The 25,873-nt window shown below is 45.1% G+C and overlaps 1 protein-coding gene across 1 annotated transcript in view; it reads left to right on the top strand.

Moving 5' to 3' along the window:
- Positions 1-9,596: 9,596 nt before the first annotated feature.
- The window catches only part of LOC104546836 (dual specificity mitogen-activated protein kinase kinase 4-like), a gene marked incomplete at its 5' end in the record, with an annotated part of 61,240 nt that continues 44,963 nt past the window's right edge, over positions 9,597-25,873 (top strand). The window contains 2 exon segments of the mRNA XM_010192330.1: positions 9,597-9,635; positions 9,638-9,756. Of these exon segments, the coding sequence (XP_010190632.1) occupies positions 9,597-9,635; positions 9,638-9,756 (158 nt within the window).

Here is a 25,873-nt window from a genome sequence, read left to right on the forward strand (position 1 = left end):
AGCAGGATCCACTTGCAGTCTCTTTTGTCTTCAGAATTAAAACCTCCTGATATACTAATACTAAGGTGGGCAGAACTGGTTGCTCCACCAAGAATAATTGTGCCTTAAAATGGAAAAAGCCCCCCCAGATCCTGGTTCCTGCTCCTCCTGGCCTGTGGCTGAAGGGCTCTGGGTGGCTGGATCCAAGGTGTTTATGGGAGCCGGTGGGATGCAGACTGTGATTGATGTCACTTTCCTGGCATAAGAGAGCTATAGGGATGGTGGAAACATACGTGTTGCTTTATCCAAATAAACTAAATCCTTTCCATTGACCTTAAGCAAAGGCCTCAAGGGCAGATTTTTTTTCCCTTGCTTTTACTCTAAGTACAGGCTCTTAAAATTAAGAAGAAGAAAAAAAATTAGACCAAACCCCTCCCTAGTCCTCCTACCTACAGTATGCTGTGCTGTTTCATAATGAAAAAGTACCTGGCACGGCCCTTTGCATAATTTATTGTTGTTTTACATCAGGAAGGTCTCCAGGTGCCTTGCAATAAATTTTCCAGGGCAGCATCACTGTTTCCTTGTGACAACTGCTCCAGCACAGTCTCTGCAGGGTTATACTGTGGCTGCCTCGAGCACAAGTAGTGTGAGCATTTTGCAGTATTTGTGACTGGAACAAAGTGCTGCTTTGAGAGCTGCCCTGTATCCACAGGATCTGGTCCAGTGGTACCTCCTGCGCGCTGGCCGGTTGAAGGTGCCTGGGACAATTCGACGCTCCAGGTTCTTTCTGTCAGTGTTTCAGCAGGCTTGGCCTTTGTCTGTGACTGTGAATGACCTGCTAAATAACCCTCTGCAGCAAGAAATTGCCTGAACTGAGGTTTGGAGCAGAGCTGCTGTCTAGCACTCAGTGGAGAGCTGCCCGTCACCGCCTGGCATGAGCACGGTTGTGCACCTTGCTGCGCGTGTGCAGCCGTGTGCTGTCGTATTCAGCGTGCAGTGCGTGCCCAGGCATGGATTTAAGCTCCTTTACCGCAGCTGATCTGCTCCCAAGGCTCGGATGGTTTTATCTCTGTTTATGGCTATTCATACAAATGGCGTTTCCATGGAGGGTGGTATTGGGGATAATAAATGCTCAAGGTTAGCGGTGGATTCTGGAGGGTTCAGAGACTTCATTCTCAGGTATTTAGCTCTGGGAGTTTCCAGTCTGAGGGAACTGATCTTAATCTGATTGCAAATTCTTGCACTCGAAGCCTAACATACTTTAGCCAGGCTTCGCAGTGGAGGTATTTATAGAAGCTGTTGCAAGTGCTGTTGGATGTTGCATAAATCGCGTATTGCAGGTTGCAGAGGTGCACGCCTGCTGGTGTGGGGACCATCTGTACAACTGTGAGCCACCTCCCGGTTAAACCACCAAGATGTCTTGCTAATGTTTGTTTAGTACAAATGTTTTACTGTGTAGGGGTTTCATGAAGGTAATGGCCAGTAACCCTCCCAGAGTCCTGGCTGATCTGGGTTTGCGTGTTTTTGTGCTCCCTAAGTGGAAGCACACTTAGGGCTACAGGTGAATTATGGATAAATACTCTTTCTAATGAGATGACTCCTGAAAATGAGCATGCTTAGCACATTCCTGCAGTGCAAAATCATCAGCTTAGCTTTGGATGGTGATTCTTGGTTTATACTAAATTGAAGGTTTCATTGAAGGGCAGTAAATGTCAGTAACAGACAGATGTACTGAAAATACTGAGAATCATAGAATGGTTTGAATTGGAAGGGACCTTTAAGATATCTGGTTCCGAGCCCCTGCTTTGGGTTCGTACACCTCCCACCAGCCCAGGCTGCTCAAAGCCCTGTCCAACCTGGCCTTGAACACTTCCATTGAGAGGGCAGCCACCCCTTCCCTAGGCAACCTGTGCCAGTGTCTCACCACCCTCACAGTGAAGAATTTCTTCCTAAAATCTAGTTTAAAACCATTACCCCTTGTTCTAGTTCTCCATGCCCTTGTAGGAAGTCCCTCCCGAGCTGTCCTGTAGCCCCTTCAGGTACTGGGAGGCTGCAATAATGTTTTACCGAAGCCTTCTCTTCTCCATGCTGAACAGCTCCAGCTCTCTCAACCTGTCCCCATAGGGGACGTGCACCAGCCCCTGATCAGCTTTGTGGGCCTCCTCTGGACCTGCTCCCAACAGCTCCATGTCGTTCTTACGTTGGGGTCCCCAGAACTGGACACAGTACTCCGGGTCGTATCTCACCAGAGCAGAGGGGTGGAATCCCCTCACTTGCCCTGCTGGCCACACTTCTTGTGATGCAGCCCAGGATGCTGTTGGCCTTCTGGGCTGCAGGGTGCACAGTGGTGGCTCATTTTGAGTTTTTCATTGACTGACACCCCCAAGTCCTTCTCCTTGGGACTGCTCTCGAGCCATTCTCCTCCCAGAGTGTATCTGTGCTTGGGATTGCCCCTACCCAGTTGCAAGACCTTGCGCTTGGCCTTGTTGAACTTCATGAGGTTGGCATGGACCCATCTCTCCAGCCTGTCCAGGTCCCTCTCATGTGTTTCCATTTTTATGGTCTCTTTTCCACTGCATAGCTTGGTGCTGACAGCAAACTTGCTGAGGGTGCACTTGATCCCATCATCCATTTCACCAACAAAGATGTTAAACAGTGCCGGTCCCAGTACCAACTCCTGAAGAACACCACTCATGGCTGGTCTCCTCTCATACCCTTAAAAGTGAGTTTCTGTAGTTACAGTTCTTCAAACTAATAACTCAAAGCCCCGTTGCCTCTTCTTTCATTTATACTCTTCAAATTAGCTGTGCTATATGCTGAAGTTCTTCATGTTGTTGCTTCAAAATTTGACGAGTTTTTTCTTGAAAAATAGTTTATCTTGAGGAAACCTACTTTACTCCCAAAGCTGTGTTGTTGTTGGAGTACCTCCATGAGCAAGACTGGAAAGGAAGGAAATGTGACTGAAAGATTGCAGGTTGTAAGGGTCTATGGGAAGGCGGCACTGTGCTAGCAGCAGCAGATAACGAGCTGTGAATCCCAGGCGCGTTCCAGGTGTCAGCAGCTGCGGGGTTGCAGCTCTGAACACGGGTAAGTGTTCCTCTGCTGTCTCTACATCAAAGCAAGCGTTTTGTTAGCAGACAAGGTCTAACAATTGAGATAGTAAAAGCTGTTGAAAGAGCATAGATCTGTGTTATTGGGGTTTTTTTTCCATCTCAGATGTGAGAGATGGCACTAGCTTTGCTTTGAGATACCTTGGAAGAGATCAGACCTGATAGTTTTCCCTTTAAGAAGGTAACCTTAAGCATTCAACTCCCTTTCCAAGCAGAAGCAAATCACCCAAATCATCAGGCCCTCAACATCCCTTCCTCCCCACTTTCTCTGTCTTTTTGTAGGAGTGTTTTAATTTTATAAGGGAGAGGTAAAAAGGTTGTATACTTCATTACTAATCCTTTGGCCATCCTTCCTGCTGTTTGCTGCTGCAGCTTATTTCTTTTTTCCTGATTGAGGAGACAGAGTGCAGACTTGATTCCTGGTGTATTGCTACAGCAGAGAGACTTCAGCATCTGTCCAGAGAGAATAGTCACCTTTGCACTGTGACAGTCGTGCTCACACTGGGACAACAGGAGGTTGATACTGCAGATTTGAACCAAGTGGAAAGCATTTTAGCAGGGATCAATTTGTATCCCTGCAAGACGGAAACCTTGGAAAAAGAGCATTTAACTGCTGCTGTTTTGAAAATCTTACTGCTTGGAAAGTGAGCACTTTCTTATGTGTAACCTGAACATCATTAGCAGTGTTGTTGAGGCATAGCATGCAGGGATGGGAGTGAGGAAATTCCAGGAAGAAAATGGGATTGCTTTCTCCAACAGAAGGTGACACGGAGGCTTGAAGAAGTAAAAATAGTAATAAAAAATGTAACTCCGGAGAATTATTTTTGAACTGCATGTTATTTGCTGGATAGCTATTTCTTGTGTGAAGACTGGTTGGCTGTGGTTGTGGTAAAGGAGCATCAGAAGGAGTGATGAGAGCCTCATTGCAGAGCCAAGTGCTTGGATTAATCCTGGTGATGAATAGCAGCACAAAAATAATTATATACTTAACGTAGCATCCATTTACCAGTGCAGCAAGAAACAAGCGTATGCTGTGACCCTGAATTCTTCTGTGGCTGTTGTGTAGGTTGGTCTCCGGTTTGAGCTTGGCAGTGGTTCCCAGCTGCTTTTCACTGTGTCCGTTTTGGCTACGGTCTACAAAACGCTGAGGGGTGTGCATTTGTGGAGTAGCAGGACACAAGGGATCATGTCCTTTCTTACCTCAGTTCTACGTAGTGCTCTGTTACTAGAGCGACAGCCTCCTTTTAAAAATGGATTTGAGAACGAGAATACCATCATTTTATGGCTGCAGTGATTTGAAATAAGGATTGCTCTCCTTATGGATAGAAGATTAGTTTATTTACAGTCAGAAAGCTATTTCAGCTGTCTTTTTCCTCTGTGAGAGCAGCATAGCTTAGGATACAATCTTGTTTAGAGTCCCTCAAAACATAAGCAAATCCTTCCCTTACCACTTCAGCTCAGCCAAAGCCAAGGGCATACTGCAGTATAGTCTGGACTTAGTATAACCATTAGCGTTCAGCTGAACAAATCACTAGTCATAATTTGGAAGACCCTAACTCAATAAACTTAATAGTTTCAGGTCTGGTTTTTAGGATTAACCTGATTTATCAAAAAGTGCTATGTTCAGAAGTTGGTTTTGGTTTCTTTCAATCATTACTTCTCCAGTAATCTTTACTTTTACAGTTCTCAGTGCAGTAGGTGTTACAGTAGTTGACTATTAGAATTGTGTACTAAGTTAGCAAAACCTTTAAAGAATGCTTTATTTACGTAAGATGGGTATTTCTGCAGCACGTTTTAGGACAATTTCGAACAGAGAACCTTGGTGGTGATAGGGGCATTAGTGAATTTCAGGAGTAACATTAACCTCGGGCCTCTTTATTATAGCAGAACAGGGTGATCTGAATTAAATCTGTACATAGCAAAATCTCCAGCAAAATTTTCACATCTGCAGAGGCTCTTTTGCCCCCAGTTAGTTTTGAGTGACATTTCTTCAAGAAATAGGGGCATTGAGCTGTCAGAAGTGTTTTTTGGGATGAAACTCAAGAGCCATAGAATACACAGCTGAAGCACTTGGTTTTTGTAAGGCTGCTGGAGAAGCCAGGTTGCTTTGACTCTTGTCAGGCTTCTAGTTCATTTCAGTGTGTTATTTCATTTACAGTGCACACTTCCATGTGATTTGAGCTGAATGGAGATTCCTGTCATTTCTTGGGATGTCCATTTCTCCCTAGTCGTGTTCCTTGTTCATCAGCTGAGCAAAAAGCAGACCATCCTGTTTGCTTCCCAGGGGCAGGTTACACTTCTGTATTTGTTTGATTTGTAGGAAATTGAGCTCTAGACGGTGAATGGACATAATGGAAACAGTTCTTAGAAACCTACTGAGACAGAAATCAGTACATCAGACTGATGTTTATCCATGATAAAAAATATTCTGTCACGGTGTGAAAACAGGAGGAAACTTGGTGTATAAAGTTGGCAAGTAGTAAGAATACGAGCAGGTTTTGAGAAGAGAGATTTTCTGTTAGGAGTTTGTAGTTAATTGTGTAGCTTTCGCTGCTGGACCACCTCAAAGATAGATGCTCCTCTAAGTTGTATAAATGTTGCTGTTAGAAAGGGAAAATCTTATGACACTGTATTACTGCCCCTGAGAGGGGATAGTGTTTCGGGCATGTGAGTAACACAAAACTAGAAGAATGGTGAGTGCTGTGAGTCCCTGGACCCAGCCTGAGAGCTGAGTTTCTGCTGCAGTAACAGGACCAGCAAGCAAGAGGCGTGTGACCGTCACCTGCAGGTGCCTGCCCAGCTCCACCACCCACACCTGTCCAGACCAGGGGACAGCAGATGAGCAGAGGGAGGATTCCGGCTTACGCACATGGCTGGTGAGTGTCGGCATCGCAGATCCTTGGCAGTCGTGAGCTCAGTCTGGTTTTGCTCTATGTAAGAGGAGAGATGCCATCAGGGATGTGGTCAGGTGAGGGCGCAGTGTTGTGGCCATGTGACAGGTCATGTACTCGCAGAGGGTCCTGCCAGAAACCTCCCATTCCTCACTGGCAGCAGACCTGTCCTCAGCCGTACGCTTTGGAGCAGCCTTGCAGGGTTTCTCAAGAGACAGACATGAGATTCAGATTGCTCTGCGTCTCTCTTGGCTAAAAATATAATTGGTGTTAGCTTTGAATGGATTTTTATGATGGAGGTGGTGAGACTCTGGAGCAGGTTGCCCAGAGACGTGGTGGATGCCCCATCATTGGTAGTGTTCAGTCGGGTTGGATGGGGCTTTGAGCAACCTAGACTAGTGAAAGATGTCTGTCTTATGGCAGGGGCACTGGGGCTGGATGATCTTTGAAGGTCCCTTCCAAGCCCAACCATTCAGTGATTCTGTGAATATTCCTGTTGGTCATGCGAATGTCTGATCTTGCAACACATTGTAGATGATTGACATCAAAGATGATAAGGGTGATAAGTTCTGCAGGAAGTGATAGACTATCATTTGGGTTTTGCCACCTTTTTGGTTTTGTTCAACTCCTTTGTTTCTTGGTCATATATAAGGGCAAATCAAGCTCTTTGTCTTCTTTTAAGTGATTCTTCTGCAGTTCATTGGGCGCATCTGCTGCTAGAGCCTGAGCTTGTAAACCCTGCATTCTGTCACCTACCCAACAGCGACCCTTCCTCCTCTGCACAGTTTGTAGCACTGATACTTGTTCAGCAGCAGGGTGCTGTGGTTCAGGGAAGAGGGAATGGACATCGGGATGTGGCATGTGTGGATGGACAAGTGTTGAAATGAGAATTAAATGCTACTGTCACCTGGTATTTGAAACATCATGTGTTGCTGTGTCAGTGCCTGCCGCTCGCTGTCTATGTGGGCTTCCTGTTGCACTGCCTACTTTGGAAGATTTTGGAGTGGCAGGAGAGGAGGCTTGCTTATCCTCATGATGGTGCTGTGTGTATAAATGCAGTCCTTTGTGTCATTGTGCGCAAAGTGAGTAATTATTTACGTACGCGTCAGTAACATAAATAAGATATTCCTTGTACTACAGAGCACTGGACAGCCACAGTGAAGGGCAGGGATGGAGGTCAGTCAGAATTTAGAAATTCCAGGACATTTCACTGAGCTTGAGGAGGAGCCCTACAGCTCCAATTAAATGCTTTTTAGGAGAATAAATGATGTGTAATAAACATGTGCAAAAAAAGTCTTTATAGACATACATAGATTAAAGAAAGTTTTGAAAATGCTAGTATTGTTCAAAGGTAAAACCTTGTGCTGAGGAGCCAGTTTGTCAGACAAGACCATTAATGGATATTTTGGGTATTTTTTCATTTGCTGAACTGCATTATTTCTTTAAATATTTTTTTTTCCACAAGACAAGACAAAATAAGAGGATGCTACTGAAGAGAAAGTACCCCAAGGCAGTCCAGCTTTCAGCACTAACAGTGGTGTTTCTCCGTATTCTGATGAACAGATCTGTACTTTTACCCTTGAAAGGAGCAAGCCATTCGTCGCTTACCTTGTTGCAGTGTGCTCAAGCTTTTTAAAAACAAACATTTGATTGTTTGTCTCCTTGTAGTGCTGTAGCCTAGACTCCTCTACACCATCTGTTTTTGGGTAGCTTACCCAAGAAAGACGACTGTGAGTGCTGAGCTTTGTGTTGCAGCAGTCCTCACCTCAACCAGTTGTACCCAGGCTGCACATCCTCGCTTTCCCTCTTCTCCACCACTGTTAGTGATGAAAGGCCCCGTATCATTGTCTGGGACGTTATGGAAATCTGCTGGTGAATTGCGACCAAAATATGGTGATGTGTTTTTTATTTTAGGTGGCTGATGCAAAGCTTTGGATAATTGGTTTCGTGCTGTTGTTTTTTGTACCGGTTTCTTGTGTGGCGTTTTGGTGTAGCAAGTGAAATGATTTTTAGAAATGCAAAGTATATGCAGATATTTCCAGGTAATTGGATTGCGGCAGGTTCAAAATTGAAAGTTGTGGAAATCACAAACAAGGAGCAATGGCTCTGTTGGTGAGGGGGATGCTGGTCCTTTCTCCCAAGTCACAAGCGACAGGACAAGAGAAAATGTCCTCAAGTTGTGCCAAAGGAGGATTGAACTGGATATTAGGAAAAAACTTTTCACTGAAAGGGTTGTCAAGCATTGGAACAGGCTGCCCAGGGAGGTGGTGGAGTCACCATTCCTGGAGGTGTTTAAAAGACGTGTGAACGTGGGGCTGAGGGACATGGTTTAGTGGTGGAGTTGGCAGTGCTGGGTTCACAGTTGGACTCGATGATCTTAAACGTCCTTTCCAACCTAAATGATAGTATGATCCTTACAGTCTGTCATGCCCTGAAATTGCTGTAAAGTGCCTTGACCTGTACCTATTTTTTTCTTTTTTTTTGGTCTCAAGAGTTACCCAAAATACCTCTTTGTGTGAGGTAGAGGAATGCTGCAGTGGAGGATGGGACCTTCTGACTTTTCCCAGGAGTGCTGTGAGATGTTTGGGAATATGGCATCTGGTCTAGGGTGCAGGCAAAGAGAGGTTGTTGGAGGAATCCAGGTATTGCACCAGCTTCAGGTGGCTGGTGCCCCCTGGGATGAGCAGCAGTGAGTCACGAAGACATCACCCAGCCAGCGAGAGGCCCAGGAGAGTTTAGTCACAGGCTCCTGGGAAGGTGGGGTGGAAGGGGCCCCTCTCTTGGTGTGGAGAGGAGCACAGTTTCCTGTGGCCAAATGGGAACAAGACAGGGTCTCTGCAGCCTAGTGGGAGGGGACCTTTCCAGACATCTCCCTTCGTAGTCCCTGACCCTGCTGTTGCTCAAGCAGGTCATCTCAACTGCAATGAAAAATACATAACCAGTGGCTGGAGTGGTGGATCAGGACCCCTCCAACCCTACTATTTATTTCATTTTCCCCATGCTTTCTCAGCTGGCTGCAGAGCAAAGCTTTCTCTCACCTGTTCACCCCTCTGAATGTTGCTCTCTGCTTGGCGACTCACTTGACAGGAGGATCGCACAGCACATCTCCTCCATCCTCGCTCAGGCCTGGTTGTCTCAGTTTGCTGTTAGGCTGAGGAGTGTCAGGGGCCCTGTCATGCGACTGGGGTGTTGCATGAAAGACATCCCAAGGTGCCCTTTCCTCTCCGCAGCACCGTCCACCCTCAGTCTGGTGGCGTGCCCAGGCTGTGATGAGCAGCTCAGGCCCCTTTGTCACCATGGCTGAAGTTGAGCCTGCCAACTTGGGTCTGTTTAAGGAGTGGTTGTACATGGAGGACACTCAGGGCCCTGGTGTGGAGGTGCCCCGTGGCTGCTGGTGGCCCTGGCAGCTGTTGCTGGGACTCCAGCTGTCACAGGAGGTGCCTGGGACACCTCGCTTTGGCGACTGACTTGGAACGAGATGGAGGGAGACCTTGGGGTGAGAGCTGGCTCCATTTCCCCATCCCTGTGTCCCTAACACAAGCTATGATTTGCTGATGTTGTTGTGAAATGCATTTTCTTTTTCTTACAATATGTCATTTTTTTTGTTTATTTCCAGATGCTCTTAGTATTTTGTTGCTGACAAAAAGTTCACTTTATGTTCGTTGTCTCCCAGGTAAACGCAAAGCGCTGAAGTTAAATTTTGCAAATCCACCTTTCAAGTCTACAGCAAGATTTACTCTAAACACTTCTGGAGTTCCTTTCCAAAATCCACACATGTGAGTATAAAGCCAAAGGCACAACCAGTGGAACAACTCTGAAATTATTTAGCCAACATGCAGCGTTATTTTAAATGCAGTTTGATTACTTCAGTTATTTGTAGGTTGTTCAAATTTGTTAGAGTGACTGTAGATTTTTTTTTTTTCCCCAAAATTAAAAGAGGTTGGATTTGGGATCTTTCTGTTTTACACTGGAGCTACTGCCTTCCAGAATTGGTTGAACTGAGATAAATTATAGCTGATAATGCAAGATATGCCTATAATTAATTTCCAGACCTATTCACTGTCATTTTCCTGTCTATTCAGTGCTTATTACTTTTTGTTAGAGAGAAGTTATTGTTTCTGTGTTACTTGTGAAAGATGTAGCTGTGATAGATTTAATATATTTTTTAGCACTAAAATAAACAAAGGTGTGAGGTTTATCCTTTTACCAACTTGGAGATGTCAGGGAGTTATGCAAGGATTAGCTCTCACTGAGTTCTCTAGGCAGCTAGCTACAAGCTATCCCAATCCAAAGTTTGAATGCGAGTGTGGCACAGAGCTGTTCTGACACTAGTGAGTAGCTGTAGCATCTCAATACAGAAAATATTAGCTTTGTATCCTCAGATCCACCAATCTAGATGGATGGGTGATGCACCCACAGCTTGTACGTGTGGCAGACTGCAGCTGGCATGCAAGGATGCCCCAAACCTTTCCTCTCCAAGTTCCCCAGCAGATCTAAATGGTTTTGTCAGTGGCAAGTCTCAGAAACTGCACCTGCAGCTTCCCCTGCTGCCTGGGCTCCCCAGGGTGTCCCTGGTTATCGGCTGCTTCTGCTTGGCTCTGCATGTCGCTGCCTCTCTCCTTGAGCTCGTGCCTTCTGCTTTCCCAGGAGATACCTCCTGGGGTCTGGTCCTATTTCTGGTAGCTTCTTTATGCTGGGAATTTTCCAGCAGGTCTTTACTGAGTTAGAAACATGTTTCTGATGAGTTATCAATGATAATTGCAACATCTAGAAATTTTAGAGAGTACTTTAGATGATTCTTCTTATCACCCCAAGTGACCTTTCTAGCAAGTCTTCCTCTCCTATTTTCCTCTCTGAAATAGAGTATTCTCACTGACTGTAGAGCTGGCATTTATATATTCACTTTTTCTGTCTCTCCCTCAATATCATCAAACAGTTGTATCAGTTTTCGGTGGAACTCTGAGACTTTTTCTTCTCTCAAACCTCCCCGTACCCATTAAATAAAGGACTTAGTCTCAGCTCACAGGTTCCTCCATCAGCCATGTATACATAGGGATTTGACTTTTCTGTGTTTATCTACACAGATTTCTGTCTCAGATTTACTGAAAGGCACAGTGGCTCCTGTCTAGCACAGAAGAGCTTTCGTTTTTAGTTGATGACATTTTAAGTTTCATGTTTGTGCAAGTAACTGTCAACACTGTCCATTAAGAAGGTGCTGCTCTGTCTCTGTGGGAGTTGCAGTTGTTGGCAGGGATTGGATCCTGGACTGGTGAATGGTGTAACTGGTTCTGAGGGCTTGGAAATGTTTTGGATTGACTATGATATTCATTCAGGTGTCAAAAAAGACAGTGGTGTGTCTGTGCTAAAGCTCTCTTGGAAGGCTGCAAGCTGGAGTAGCCATTTTCATTTGAAAGAGATAGATGCTGTTGGTTAGACTGCTTTCTCTGTGTCAAGGCTGACCAAGCTTGGATACAGCTGATGGATCCTCACGTTCTTTGTGTTGTCCGGAGTGGATGCTGTTCCTCAAAAACAATGTTCACATCTCCTGGTTGCACGCTTCTCTCAAGTGTTTGTCTCGCAGCTGGTGCGTCACGCCGGCGTCTCTGCATCTCCTGCCTGCTTACCAGAGAGGCTGGAATGTTTTTTCCTCTGTTGTCTAGAAACCTCTCAAGACTTCAGATTCGAATTGGATATTCCAGACCTCCTAGCCCAGATGCGATCCCCACATAAGGTGTGTTTCTGTTCAGAGTTGCTTCTCCTCCCCAGCCTGCTGGAGCGGGGTGGCCTTGGCACTCTCTCAAGATGCACACTGGCTCAACACTGCTGGAGATTTCCCTGTGCAGACCCTATTGGCCCAGATGGGTGGATCTGAAGATACAGAGAGGTCAATTTCTCACATGAAATTTGTGTTTCTGTGACTTGGATCCACCGATCCAGAGGCGTCCCGCTGCTCCTGCTCCAGGAGGGAAGAGAGTCTCCTTGGCAAATGCCTGTTGCCTGTGCTGAGTTCTGGCTGGCACAAGAGTGACCTGCAGCTGCCACAAGATGTAAATTGCCTATTAGCTGTATTTTGCTTGATTAACAGGTTTTGGTCGGGGAACTGATCAGGCTGGATTGGTGAATGCTCAGGTAAGAGTGTGGTTTCTTACTAAGTAGACAGAAAGCAAAGGAGCAAATAAGGCTCCTGTTGCCCGTGAGCACATTAGGAGGGAGGAAACCTCTGCGTAAACTGCACCACCGGAGCAAAGACGCTGCTGCTGAGAGGGAAGGCGTGTTGTGCCAGAGATGGCCTTGGAAACTTTAGGATATTGGGTGTAGCCATGCTCCTCCTTAGTGCTGAGGCTCCATACCCTGGTAAAATGGGTACAGGCCCCGCCTACCCTGTCAAGGTGTGAGTTCGAGTGTCTTTTTAGGGATTGTTTGTTGGTCTAAGAGGTCTCAGGAGTGTTGGAAAAGAATTTGAGGAGTGTGGAGGAAACCATTTTGAGAATAAACGTAAGCCGGTGTGGAGTTCAGTTCCAGTGAGCAGGGGTGATGCACAGACAGTCCGAAGGGGACTCCACAGGGAGGGTTCCCAGGTGATCTGTGCAAGATTTCTGACTCCATTAATTCATGCTAGTTCCTTGGTTGTGATGCATGTTATGTAGAGGAATGATTTCAAAGTTCTGTGGAATCCCAGTTGCAGAACATGACGTTATAAATACTCTGACCAGTGCTTCCCAGTTGCCTTCCATCCTGGGCAGAGAATACCAGCAAGCATCATGCCCACTGTGCTCCTTTCCGGAGGCTGTTCCTGGAGCTTCACTGCTCTCACAGGTGGAGGCTTTTTGTTAACATGTAGGCTGTACCCTGTCTGGAACACTATTTCCAGGGAAGAGAAGCACAGATTAAACACTACTGAATATAAACATTGGGACATGGATTCCCAAATCTTTTTCCTGTCCCTCCTTGTCTTTTCTTTCCTATCTGTGCTGTTTTTTGAGCCATGTCTTATGGTTTGGGTCTCAGGTTGGGGCTGTGTTCCTTCAGGATGTACAAGTGTACTGCTGAGGGTGCACAGCAAGCGCAGGAGGTGGATGCTAGGGCAAGATACAGAGCAATGTGTAGGAACACAAGGCCACATCCGAGAGCAGGAGGAGCCAGTGAGTGGTTGGGACCTGTGAGCTTTGCTGTGCCATCTCCATGATGGCCTTGGAGCTTAGAGCTGGCGAGGACAGTGGGTCAAGTGACAGTCAGTGGCATTGCCTTGCTGCTCCTGCCCTATCCCTGTCCAGCCCACGGCACACTGAGCCCCTGCCCAGGACCCCTCTCTTCTTCTGGGGTGTCTTGAAGGAGGTCAGCGTTGTCATGGAGGACCAGAAAACCAAGCAAGGAGGACACTCGTAGAGCAGAGGCTACAGCTGCTCAGAGTGGAGCCAGTGGCAAAACCTCTTACATCTCCAGTGCTGCTAGGATTTTGCCCTAAATATTTTCTGAATTAGAATATGTGTTAAAAATCGCAGGGGTTTGAAGTGACCTTTAAATAGGAGACTGACTCAGGGTGGCTTTCATTGAGGTTAGAAACTGAAGGTACTTTAGTTGATAGAATTTGGGCTATGGCTCTCTGAAATCTCCCCTCCTGGTGATACTGAGGGCTTGAGACATCCCTTGTAGCAACTAAAGGGTGCTGAGAATGGCTTTCGTGCACGGACCCTGTGGGGCAGGCGGGCAGAGCCCTGGGATGATGTGCGGAGCAGCACAGAGCAAGGTAGGGGGTCGGAAGGAAGGTCCGCTCTGGGTTTGTGACTGCGTGGGGCTGACGGAGCCACAGACGATCTGCGTCTTGTTCAGTTCAGCCGTGACTGCTATGAGCAAATCTACTTTGTAAGTACAAAGAGAGATTTTGTCTAGTTACGGCATTCTACCTAGCCTGTCTGCCAGTTGTCTAGCACAGTGATATACATAATTTTACATGTGATCTGTACAGGATAAACGCAGAATAGAGCCTGAATTACAGAGAGTACCTGGGGAGTAGAATTTTTGCTTGAAAGGATGCAGTCCAGAGAAGATAAGTTTTACTGACAGCTGCTGCCCCAGTCCAGGGAAATGTGTGCTGCTGCTTGCGCCTGGTCCAAGTCAGCAGGGTTGTGTGTGGTTGCTGTGCTCTGCAGGCAGGGTGATGGTGGAGGCTGTGGAGAACTGTCAGTTGAGACCACGGCTCCCATTAGTTCAGACTGTATTTCTGACTTAGACCAGATTAACAAATGCTAACTTAGTTTTTCCTGCAGCAGATGTTGCAGGGGCTGGAGGACACAAGCTGTGGTTAGGGTGAGCTCTTAAACTTTCGACCATTTGTTTTTCAGTTGCTATTTCTAACCAACTGAAAAGCATCCCACCTTTACCTCATCTATTCTGTGTCCAAGTAGGATTTAGGTCACAAAATCAGATTACTCAATTATCTGTGTGTATGCTCTACAAAGCTACTTGCAGCTGGTGGCCTTTGCTGAAAGGAGATTCAAGTAACGCTGACGGGATGACGTGGTGAGGTGTGACTGTAGCTGTGCATGGCAGGTTTGCCTGCAGCTGCTGTGTTGTGCTGGCCATCACTGGCATCCGCTGAACCAGGTTGTTCAGGTGGCTGTAGATGAGTTTTCTGGTTTTCTGGAAAGCGTTGGCGGTGCAGCGATGCCTTGATCTTGACTTCAGGCTACAGAATTTAGATCTGCCTGCTAGGAAGTGAGCATGCCCAAAGAATTTGGTTTGGCATCTGGTTCACAGCATGTTGCTGTCCTAGTTATCTGATCTGCTAGCTGGGAAGTCTCTTAACTGTTAGAGGTGCCACCTCTCTAGAACTCGAACACCAGATCGTTCAGTCTCATCTGGACAGGTGACAAAATAAAATGACCCCTTTTAATGTCCACAAGCCCAGCTTCTGAACTGTCTGGTGGCCTGTTGGACTCAGTAGCCTCCCTGCAGCGTGTGGTGTCTCCATGGATTCACTGTGACCTAAGCTTCCGAAGGTGCCCTGTGTGGACCTTCTTCTCCTTGTGACACTTGAGAGAGTCACACGTTTTCCACATAGATGCCCCAAAAGTCTGTTGGCAGGTATTTGTTTACAGACCTTTGGGGTTGGTTTCCTCAAAAGCAACTGGAGGGCCAGCTGCATGTCAGACTCTGCTGCTTGCTTTTTTCTGTGTAGTTCGGGGACTGTCATTATTCCTGGAAAGGATTTCTCTGGTTATCCCAAAGTCTCTCTCAAGTGTCTGCTTCTCTTTTAATCTTCTCTTACACTTTTCCAAACCTTTCTGGCATGTGGTTTCAGACTCTCCAGCTGCATAGCCTACAGCTGGCTGAGTTTATTAGAAAATAACCTGTGAGAATTACTACCATTTGTCTAAAAATATTAAAAAACAGTGTGGAATATTTTGAATTGACCTGTTCACAATTAATTGTATGAATTTTCCTGTAAATATTTCTATCTGTTCCCTATTTCTATCACAGTCATTTCACATCTTTATTGTTACTGATTTCTGATACCTTTCTGCTGTACAATACCTTCCCATCGCAGGGTGTGATGTGTGAATGCCTTGCAGAGAGGTTTTGGTGTAAAAGATACCAGTTAAGAATTTGATTTTTTTTTTTCCTGTGACTGTTCTGCAACTTTTCCTGAAAACTGCAGTATCCAAATGTAATTGCTGGGGATCTTGCTTCTATTTTAAAGTAAGCACAAGTGAAATGGATACCTGCAAGGAATCAGTAAATACATTTAAATGTTTGAGTGAGTCTGTGGAAAACAGGCTTCCACTTTTAATATAAACATCACCGTAGTGTAAGTGCTAGAGCACTGTTTCTTAAACATCATTTTTTCAGGAGCTTTCTGAGCAAATTGATGAGTTTTGTCTTGTATTTAACCTTCCTGTTTCTTCCAGAAGTTTACAAGTTTGTTTGGCCTGTGACCCCTGTGTCCCAGATGGCAAAGAGGTGACATGGTCTGTAAAACACCCATTCTCAGTATCTCAGACTTCAAGTAAATCACCTCTTCAGAGAAGGTGCTGCTGAAGTTAGTGTGAGATTTTGACTGAACGTGATGCATTAAGAGTTTGTTTTGGTTTGGTTTTTTTCCCCTTCTAATTTTTGGTATTTCTCCAAGGCGCTAATCCTGTTCTGCAGAGGAGTTTTTTGGTGTCTGCAGCCTCCAAAATGAATTTCTCTAGCCAATTCCGTGTTCCTTGGAGCAGTAGTGCCCTAGTAGGACTGTTCTTTTCTTTCTGCAAGGATTTTGATATCTCGGCAGTCTGCTTCTGAATTTAGGCTTTCCATGTCTGGAACCAAAATTTGCAGCTCTTCTATCTCCATTAAGCCAACTGACATTGATTTTTGGAAGGTGCCAAGCATCTAGCTTCCTGACATGCTGTTGGGACCTGGGCTCCTCAGAACTTCTGGAAACCTAATCACCTACCTTTGGGTGTCTAAATCAAATACAACCCAATGTTCTATATTAATCTGGCTCCCACAGTTTCCAAGTGCTTCACATGTCCTGAGTGATTTAGCTTTGCATACCTAAATGGTTGCACAAAGCCCTGTGTTCCCCATTTGCAGATGGGAAACTCGGTGTGCTGTAATTTGGAAAAGGTAAAGGTTAGATGCTTATGATGGGTTAGGGAGTTCAGCCGGAATGTCCTGATAACCTGTCACCAGTGCAGTTAGGGACAGTTGTCCTGGCTCTTGCAGACACACAGCCATGGTTGGAGCTGCTCATCTGGGAGCCGCATTTTGACCTCACAGCCGTGACCCTCTCAGTGTGCCATGTGGTGTGAAATGGGTCCCTTTCCTGGTGCACGAGGGGTGTCCCTTCCATGGTGGGGAAGAGTGGCTGATGGGCAAGAGACTGTGCAAAGATGGCGATAGTGACAATGACCTTCCAAAGCACTGAGGCCCATCCTGTCCTGCCCAGAGGGGACAGCAGCCTGGGTGGTGGGTGTGGAGGAAGAGCCCACGGTGGCAGTGGGGGTTACCTGGAGGCAAGGGGGACATGGAGGCTTCTGCCCCTGCCCGGAGCCACCTGGGTAACCCCTGCCTCTGTGGGACCCTGCGGGGACACGGCCACCTTGGTCACTCGCAGGCCCTGGCAGTTGGCACACAGATGTCTGAGACACTGAGGCACGAACGTGCAGCACTTCCCTATTCAGGGTGTGGTGTCTGACGGTCACGCTGCCTCCTCGGGTTTCTTTTTACCAGCATGTGGGGCACGGGAAGATGGGAAGGCAGAGAGACAGAGCTGCTGTCCTGTGTTCCCTGTGAAGGAACACTCCCCTGTGAGGACAGTCTCCGAAGACCAGCAGTTTTGAGTTGACTACCATACTTTTTCTGCCGAGTTGAATGGTGTGTGGAGGGAGGTGAAGCATTTCAAGTTGATGGAAACTGGGAAATAATCAGGTAGAGCAATAAGATGCAAATGTTCATTTTCAAACTGAATCCAACTTCATTTGCCATCAAACCTGCATCAGTGTGGCTGCACGTTGGGACAGAGAGGCTGTACAGAAGAGCAAAAGTGGGTGGTGTCTCCCTTGGACAGAAGTATCCTGTAGACTTTTCTTCTAGTGCCTGCCTTCTGGTGAGATGTACTGCCCACCCTTTATCCAGTAAGATGGCTCCAGGGTGACCTGTGGCTAGCCAGTTCCATCCCTGAGACACGTAATTTGGGAGTCATCATCCTTGACTCCATCCATGCTTACAGCAAAAGCTAGGTGCCTGCAGCCTGCTCAGGACCAAGGTCCTGCTTTGGAGGTACCTGTCTTGCTCCAGAGCCTGGAGAAGAGCCAGGGGCTGACCGTGTTTCTTGCTTAGTCAGATTGGTTTAAAAAGCCCAGGTTTATAAACCTGGGTATGAGGTCAATGCTTTAGTAATAATTTGCATGGTCTATTGAGGAAGATGATTTGAGAAATGTCTGTCGTCCTGACCTTTGGAGAGCCAAACATTTCCCTCCATGTTTGTGGGTGTGGAAGGGCAGTCTCTTGGCTGTGTGTGAGATAGGGACAGTGCTGCTTTTGTGAGGAAGCAGTTCAAGATTCACACTGTGGAGGGTTCGGTGCAGCTTAAGAATTTGTTTTATTTAATTCTGCTGCTTGTGACCCGTTGGTTCAGAGGTGAAGCTTAGTCTGGCAGGAGCAGAGCTGTCACATTAGTGCTCAGTGGATCCTGGGGATTCCTCACTTACAGCCCTCTTTGCGCATCAGGAGGGACACATCTGATCCTGGCATAGCTGCATAATTCACACGAAGATGTAACTACTGCAGTGCTTATTTAAGAGAAGTGAAAGTAGATCAAGTGGTTGCAGAGTCGGTATCGGCTCTACTGTTCCCTTCATACTGTTGTGGTAACAGAGCCACGATTTTCTCTCTTTTTCAAGTTTCCTTTATTTCTAGGTGCTGCATCCCTTAGTAAGGACAGCAGTGTACCTGCTTATATGGAAACTGGTTGTAAAGCTTGATGCGTAGAGATTTCTAAAGCGTTCAGGACACCAGAATACCCTAATCTTATCTGCAGGGTTAGAGAGAGAACAGGAGAGCACAGCTCCATTCATGTTGGACTGTTCAGTAACATTTGTTGGTGTGTTTTTCAGAGTATTTTAAGACCTGTGTGTCTGTGCTCTACCATTTTATCTGGTAATTTCTGTAAGCCGTTCTAAACCTCATATTTCATACATTATAGAGAAAGTGTGATGTGTTGCCATTTCTGAGCCTTCAAATGGGTCTCATTATTTATATTCAACAGTAACTTCTTACGATTGAGAAGTACAGGTGGGATCCAGATTTCCACTTAGGAGCCCCCTTTAGGAGTTGCCAAAATTTCCACCTTCCTCCCTCCAGTGATAAGCTGCCTTTGGAACTTGAGCTTTTTGATCAAAAAGTATCCTGGAGAACCTGTGCGTTACCTGTTGAGCTGTGCACATCACTGCTGTCCTTCCTAAGCAAGGCAATTGAGCATCTCCATATCTGAACTCACCAGTTCATAACGCGTGCTCTGAAAACATGTCAGATGGTGCTGATTTCAGTTAAAATTTGTTCAAGGAGCAGGAGATGCTGTTGCTCACCTTTACAGAACAGAGAGCAGGGACTGCCCTCTGGGCCTTTCTCCTTTAGCATCTTTACTTCTAGACCCATGAATTTGGCTTTCTAAACTGGGGATCAGTCCAAGATCAACCGGGGCAGTAGGTGTCCCATCCTGTATGTCCTAGGGACTGATGTCTTGGAACATGGATGAAGTCCTGAGGCTGAAGAGAGCCTGTATCTCCACGTTCCCTCTTTCTTGGGCAACCACAGTAACTGCTAGCTTAGTATGCAAAATCTGCTGGGATGAAACAGATTATTGTATGTAACATCTCTGAATGTGTGCTCATACAGGTGTGGTCTCAGTCCATTTTTTGTATAAGTACATTGTTCAATAGTTACTTACAAGTAACAAAGTAGGACGTGACTTGCACATTGATCTGAGCTTAGTGCCTGTGTAAGGGAGTGGTCTCCGCTGTGTTGTGCAGATGGTGTATCTGGTTTCTGACCCTAAGTGACTGTCACTGTTGGACTCCAATTAATCAGAGATGGTCAGTCACAGACATTTTTTGTTTTCTGGTTGTGTGACATACAGAAATGTGAGAGGATTTTATATACAGACCACCACTATTCATATCTGTGATTTAAGTTGGACTTGAACCCTATGTTTCCAGATGTGGACCTTGCAAACCACATTTCTGCAGGAAACCCCACTAAACAAATGCTGTTGCTAGCTGTAGGAATAAACTTTACTCTTTGCTGGTCTGCATACTTGCGATCACAGTGTTTTGTTTCATCAGAATGAGAGCCCATCCTTTATCTCTTCAGGTGTTAATCACCACCTCATAGTAAAATATCTTACATTTTTGCGTGGCTACGGAGAAGTGAGCCATCTCTTCTGCTTGGTGGGTTCAGACTGAAGAAATCAATCATACCTTTTGTCTTCTGTACATGTCAAGAAATGGAGAATAAAAAGAGGAGAGCCTGCAAATTGAGAGGTGCTTTGACCCCACAAGTCAACAACTTCTGTATTTGTCCTTTGCATAAATGGCTGACTTTCAGCGTGTACCATGGAGGACAGCTGTACTGCATGAATAGGATGCACCCAGGAAAAACACCTGCAGTACAAAGAGCTCATGGAAAGAACACTGTGGTAGACTGAATGGACGTGATGGAGGTGGGGGTTGGCCTGCAGGGCCACATTGGTTTTGCCTTTCTGCTTGTCAGAGGAACTGATTTCTGAAAGGACTTGGATTAACTGGGTTCATGGTAACTGTGTCAGTGAAAACTGCAGACATCATCTTCAAGATTGAGGTCAGTGTTCTTGCCTCACATCATGAAGGTCCCTCCATTTTTGGGAAACCTTGGCAAAGAAAGAAAGAATGGCCAAGCCAGTCCACAGTGGATTATGATGACCCTTAACAGCCTTCTCTTTGAGACTGTTTTAATTCCCTCCTTTGTAAAATACGCCTGGAGTAAATCTGGATGTGCGATTGGTCCTTCACGCCCAACGTAACTGATGTCTTTGCAGAGAACAGAGTAGGTCAGTTGAAAGTGATTGTTTCGAATGTCTCTTGCTGCAGCAGCGTGAGGGCGGTTGTCCTCTCTAAGGAGTGTGTGGGTTTCTCTATGACCTGTGTTTGTTTTGTCTCTCTGATGTTCTAGGTGGTTATTTCATACCAGAGAAAGATGGGAAAGGTGATTCTCTGGGACCATTGGCCTAACTCCTTATAGCATCCTTAATTTTCTGTAAGCATCCTTACAGAGCTTACAGAAAATGACGCCTTGGCTCCTGAGAGTCAATGGAGAAATCTGTGCCCCAGGCAGCCATCTTGGAGGAGGCAAACATTTGAAATCTCACTGTACTGCTAGACTGTGGAGCAGGAGGGCCTTCAGCAGGCAGTTGCTTTCACTGGCCTATAGGAATCTTTGTCTTGGAGGAGGGGCACTTTTAGAAGTATAAGTCACGGTTGGTCTACTTAGTCTTGTTATTGAGCTCTCTTTTGGTCACCACACTTATGATAGCTGCATCTGTCTGAAAAAGCAATCTCTGTCTCTCAATTAGGTGATTTCTCTGTCTCCCATCTGTTCTTGTCTGCCACAGGAAGAAAAAGGCTGCCAGGCTGTCTGAACATTGAATTTCAGGTTATTTCAGGCTGTGATGCAGCCCAAACTTTTTCTTTTGTCTGTTTTATTGTTAGTTTTTTTTAATCCCAAATAGAAAATAAATCCTGAAGAAGTTGGAGAGCTTTTAGTTTTCCCAGGCTAATGTTGGGATTTTATGAGATACAGAAGTTTAAATTAGAAAAATAACTTGTTAGAAGGGTTGAAACAAAAATGTTTCATGTAGTTGAAATAAAAATGCTCATCATTTGCCTCTCAAGTTTTTGCAACAAGGAGGTGAGCAAAACCCTAAGTTTGCACTGCTGACTGTTTGTAGATCGCTGTGTTGCTCATTTGTACAAGTACTTGAGTGCTTGTTTTTCGTGTGCCTTCCAGAAAGTGCTTACAGGAGCCCTTGTTGCCTGAGCTATTAGAATCGTTTTGAGGTAACAGGTCTTTATATCAGGATAGTAGATTTCCAAACCTGGACAGCTTGAGGAGCTCGGAGATTCAGAACCTGATTTTTGTTCTTAGAGAAGTCTCATAATGGGGTGGTAACTAACCCTTGTTTAGCTGTCGGTTGTGTGACTCTGGAGATAATAAGAAAGGATGTAGTTGTTCAAGTCATGCAAACTTACACATTAAAAGAGGGGATAAAATTAATGACAAGCACATCTGGGAGACACCACCAGTCCTAGATTGGTGGATTCAGGATGGAAGCTAGTTCTAAAAAAAAAAAAATAATAATTTTTTTTTCCTAAGTTCTGCTTTAGAGACCACAAGGAAAACAAAGCAGTGATGGTCAATGTACCTCAAGACAACAGCATGCCCCTAACATATAGATACTTGGTTAGTAAGTTGTATGCAATTATTCATGTTTCTAATCATAGTAATAATACAATTAGAAATACTAATTGCCATTGCTGTAAGAAAACAAACTGCTTATTATTTAATATGTTAAAATACAATTCAAACTGTCAGAAGCTACATTGTTCCCCGCGAGAGGAGGTTGCTTAAGTGAAATTTGGAAGAAAAATATATAGTTCACTAGTTTCTTATGCTAAGCGCTCCATGGGTAGTGTAACTAGCCGAGTATTGTGTTATACGTTGTTGTGTCATGTGATAACAGCACCATGTTTTCCTGTCATTTTCACAACTTTTCCTGGCTGAAGTGATACACAAGCAACCCTGGGTAGTAATCACATTGTCCCGTTCAGTTTCAAAAGGAGAGAAGCGGACCTCGTCCAGAAACTTTCCAGCAGGCTACAGTAAGCTTAACTGTCTGTTAGCCATTGTCAAATATTTTCCATACCTGCAAAAATGGCATCTCTTAAAGTAATGGAATTTGTCTCAGAAATAGTGTCATTCCATTGAGCAATTTTTGTGTAATGATAATGATACTGTATCTCACTATCATTTTGCAAACTATTTAAAGTATATATTTGGGTTCTTTTGTTAATTCTTATGGATGTGCTCATGTCTCAGTTTCCTGTTCTTTCTCAGATAGCTGACCGTGGCTCAGGAGACATAATGTTTCAGTAAACGAGTCAGCATTCTCAGAAGGGTTTTTTAAAATTAATTAGGTCAGGTTTTTCCAGTATTATTCTGATATGCTTGACTCCAGTGTAAACTTTGAATACCCAGCCATGGTAGGTTCAGTGAATGTGCTGCAGTCTGGCTCATGTCCAAATCCAAATGAGTTTGCGATTAATGTGCTCAGTTAAATTTGGTACAGTCTTCACTATGATGAATTGAGAGGTTTCCTCTGTGTCAAGGGCAGGGTTAATCAAAATCCATTGTGACTCAGTAGTTTACGCAGGGAGCTTAATACAAAATACTGACATTTTAAAAGCTTCAGACAAACCCCACTGAAGTCAGGGAGACCCTTTGCGGGCTTGAGCATGTGCTGGACCAAGTCCTGAGGGCTTTGGGAGGGGCTGTGCAATCTTCCACACTTTAATATCTTTATTTTAATGTTTTGGAGAAGCATAGAAAGGCAGAGCAATGCTAGGGAGAACTTCTGCCACTTGGTCATGATGAAAAGGAGCAAGCAGCATACTTTTGCTTCTAGTCTGAGTAGGTAAGAGATGCAAAACTTAGTAATTTCCTTCATTTGGCATGTTTTCTGTATCTCTTTCACATTGAGGTGTCAGATATTAAATATAACTAAGCCCAGGACAGCTTACATGGGTCAGAGCAAAACCAATTTAGTTCTGCCCCCCTTGACAGGACACCGTTGCCCATCAGCTTATTTGAAGCAGAAATTTCTTCTTTTGAGAATCTGCAAGATTTGTGAGAGCACCACCATTTTCAGCCTTCTAGAAAAAAACAAAAAGGGTTGCAGTTTTATTATTGGTAGCCTACACGATCTGAAAACTTATAAGTAACACAGAAGTTGAGATAGAAGCATTACAACCTCTTGAGTTTCAAAGACTTGGTAGAAATGTGTTAGCCAAAGTCATAAAGCCATGTTTATACTCTGAGGTTATGAACGGTGGACAGTGTTATTAAAACCCCGCAGTTTACATGGAAGCTTTTTTGTTGGGATTTATGTTTTAGCATTCCTTTGGCTGATTGACCACAAACCAGTTTCTAAAATTCCATTATGTCGAGCAGCTTTTTTACCAAACTTGTAGAGGAGTATGTTCTCATTAACCGTATTGTAAATGGTAGCTTTAATGAGAGACTTCCCAGAAGAATCCAGCACTAGGCAGAGCTGGTTTTCTTGGATCTTCTTGACTCTGCATATTTGGTTTTTTCATGTCAAGTGTAATGTCAAATACTTCCAATTTTGGGCTTCTTTGAGTCCTGCAGAACTCTTAATGAAGTAAGCCAAAGAGGAGACAGGTATCTACCTACAGGATCTTTCTGGCCTTGCTTCATGTCTAATAACGCTTCAATTTTGCCTAAAAAAATCCACCAACTTTTCTCTGCTTCTCCCCACAGTTCTTTTTGATGCCAAGGAAATGCTTGTTTAAGAAGGGTTTGGCATCCCTCCAATTCAGTGCTAACAGCAGGGCTTGGGGAACTAACACAGCCTGTCCGAGAGCTTCCCAACGTCTCCCTGGTTCTTCCCAGGAGGTGCTGTGGGCCTCTGGCCGTGGCAGACCTTCCTGCGCGGGTCTAGCTCGCCAAGCTTGCAACGAGCAGCTTCCATCCCGAGTGTGTGTGACCCTGTCCTTGGCCCGGCTGCGGTGCCTGGCGCCAGCCGTCCGCCTGCCTTCTGCCAAGCTGGACCCACAGACGTTTTCATTTCTGACAAAGGGCAACTGTTTGGAGGAGTTGTTGTCTTGCTTGGTGCTCCTAATCCCTGGAATAACTGCTGTGACAAGCATAGTAACCATCTGCAGTAAGACCAATACATTGGTGCCTTTCAAGTGCTGCAGTAATCACAGCAACCTCCTGATCCTATAATCTTTTTATTTTCTTTTTTTTGCTTATAAAACTTCAAAAGCAAGATGGGGAGTTGGAAGCTCAAGTCCTGGACAAGTCAACAGAAGCTATGGTCCCTAAGGTGCTCTTGAAAATCTACTTTTAACTGTTTGAGGAGCATCTAGCTTTATCTATTTATTTATTTATTTATTTATTTATTTATAATCCTGCATTAAGCCCCACAAATCTGTTTTGGGCATCTGGATCATTTGGAGAATATATGCCTATTTTGCCCAACATTCCCAGCCTTAGAGAGATTTGGATTGGATAGCTTAAAAATGAAATGATAAGAGGAGGCATGTGTCTGACCACATCTGTGCAAACCCTAATGAGCACTAAACACAGGGACTGAAGCGTAATGGGCTGCAGAAGCAAGGACTGGGCATTAATTACTCTTCACCTTCAGTAGGCACTGTTCTGTGTGGTTACCTTTCTCTTTTCTGAAGCAAGCTGTTGTGGTATCCAGTGCACTAGGATGCAGTGCAGGGTTTAGGCAGGCTTTTTTGTGTTTTGAGGGCGTGTCTGCCCTGTGGAGTCACGTATCTGCAGCAGTGCAAATCTAGTAACAGATGTACTGCATTGGTGATTTATTTGTTCTTATTGCTTCACTCAGTGTTACACCAGAATATTCTCATCATTTTACATCAGTGCAGAGAGTCTGTGTTCTAGATTTACATTTTTTGAGCTGCATTCTCGCATGGAAATCCCTTGGGGTTTTGATTTACACTGAAAAATTACTGATGTAAAATGTAGGTTTTTTGATGCTAAAAGTGATTGTTGCTTTTCAATTACTGACTCTTAAGATAGGCCATGCTGCTTAAAGGAAAACTGCACTGGTTGCGTGCGACAAATAAACAGAATCTGTATTAAAGTGTCTGTCACTCTGTCAAACTTGTCGTTTGGTTATTTGACCATTTCCCTAGGTATATGAAAAAAGATAAGCAGGAGCTGTGATTGCAATACAAGGCAGATGGCATCATAAATACATAATGGAAACTAAGCCAAGCTCCAACATGTGAGGTTTTGTGGGTGGCTGGTGCCTCTCGATCCAAACCCCTGGAGCCCCGCTGCTCCACACCAGAGCACAGCTGCAGGGGGCCCCCTGTGCAGACCCACCGAGCCAGTGTTTCCTAGCTCACATCTTCCTGGCTGCTTGAACCACCCATCCCGCAGCTGCGGGAACAATGGCACAGATCTGCTTTCACACTACAGCTGGGGAGAAACAGGCTTCTTGTGTAACAAGGAAATAATGAATTCAAATTTGCTTTCTCTTCTGATACAGGGTAAGAAAAGCAAAGTTTCCTGGGCAGAAAAACAGACGGAGGAAAG

This window comes from Mesitornis unicolor, unplaced genomic scaffold (genome assembly GCF_000695765.1).
Source record: "Mesitornis unicolor isolate BGI_N332 unplaced genomic scaffold, ASM69576v1 scaffold6129, whole genome shotgun sequence".
In the NCBI taxonomy this organism is placed as follows: Eukaryota; Metazoa; Chordata; class Aves; order Mesitornithiformes; family Mesitornithidae; genus Mesitornis; species Mesitornis unicolor.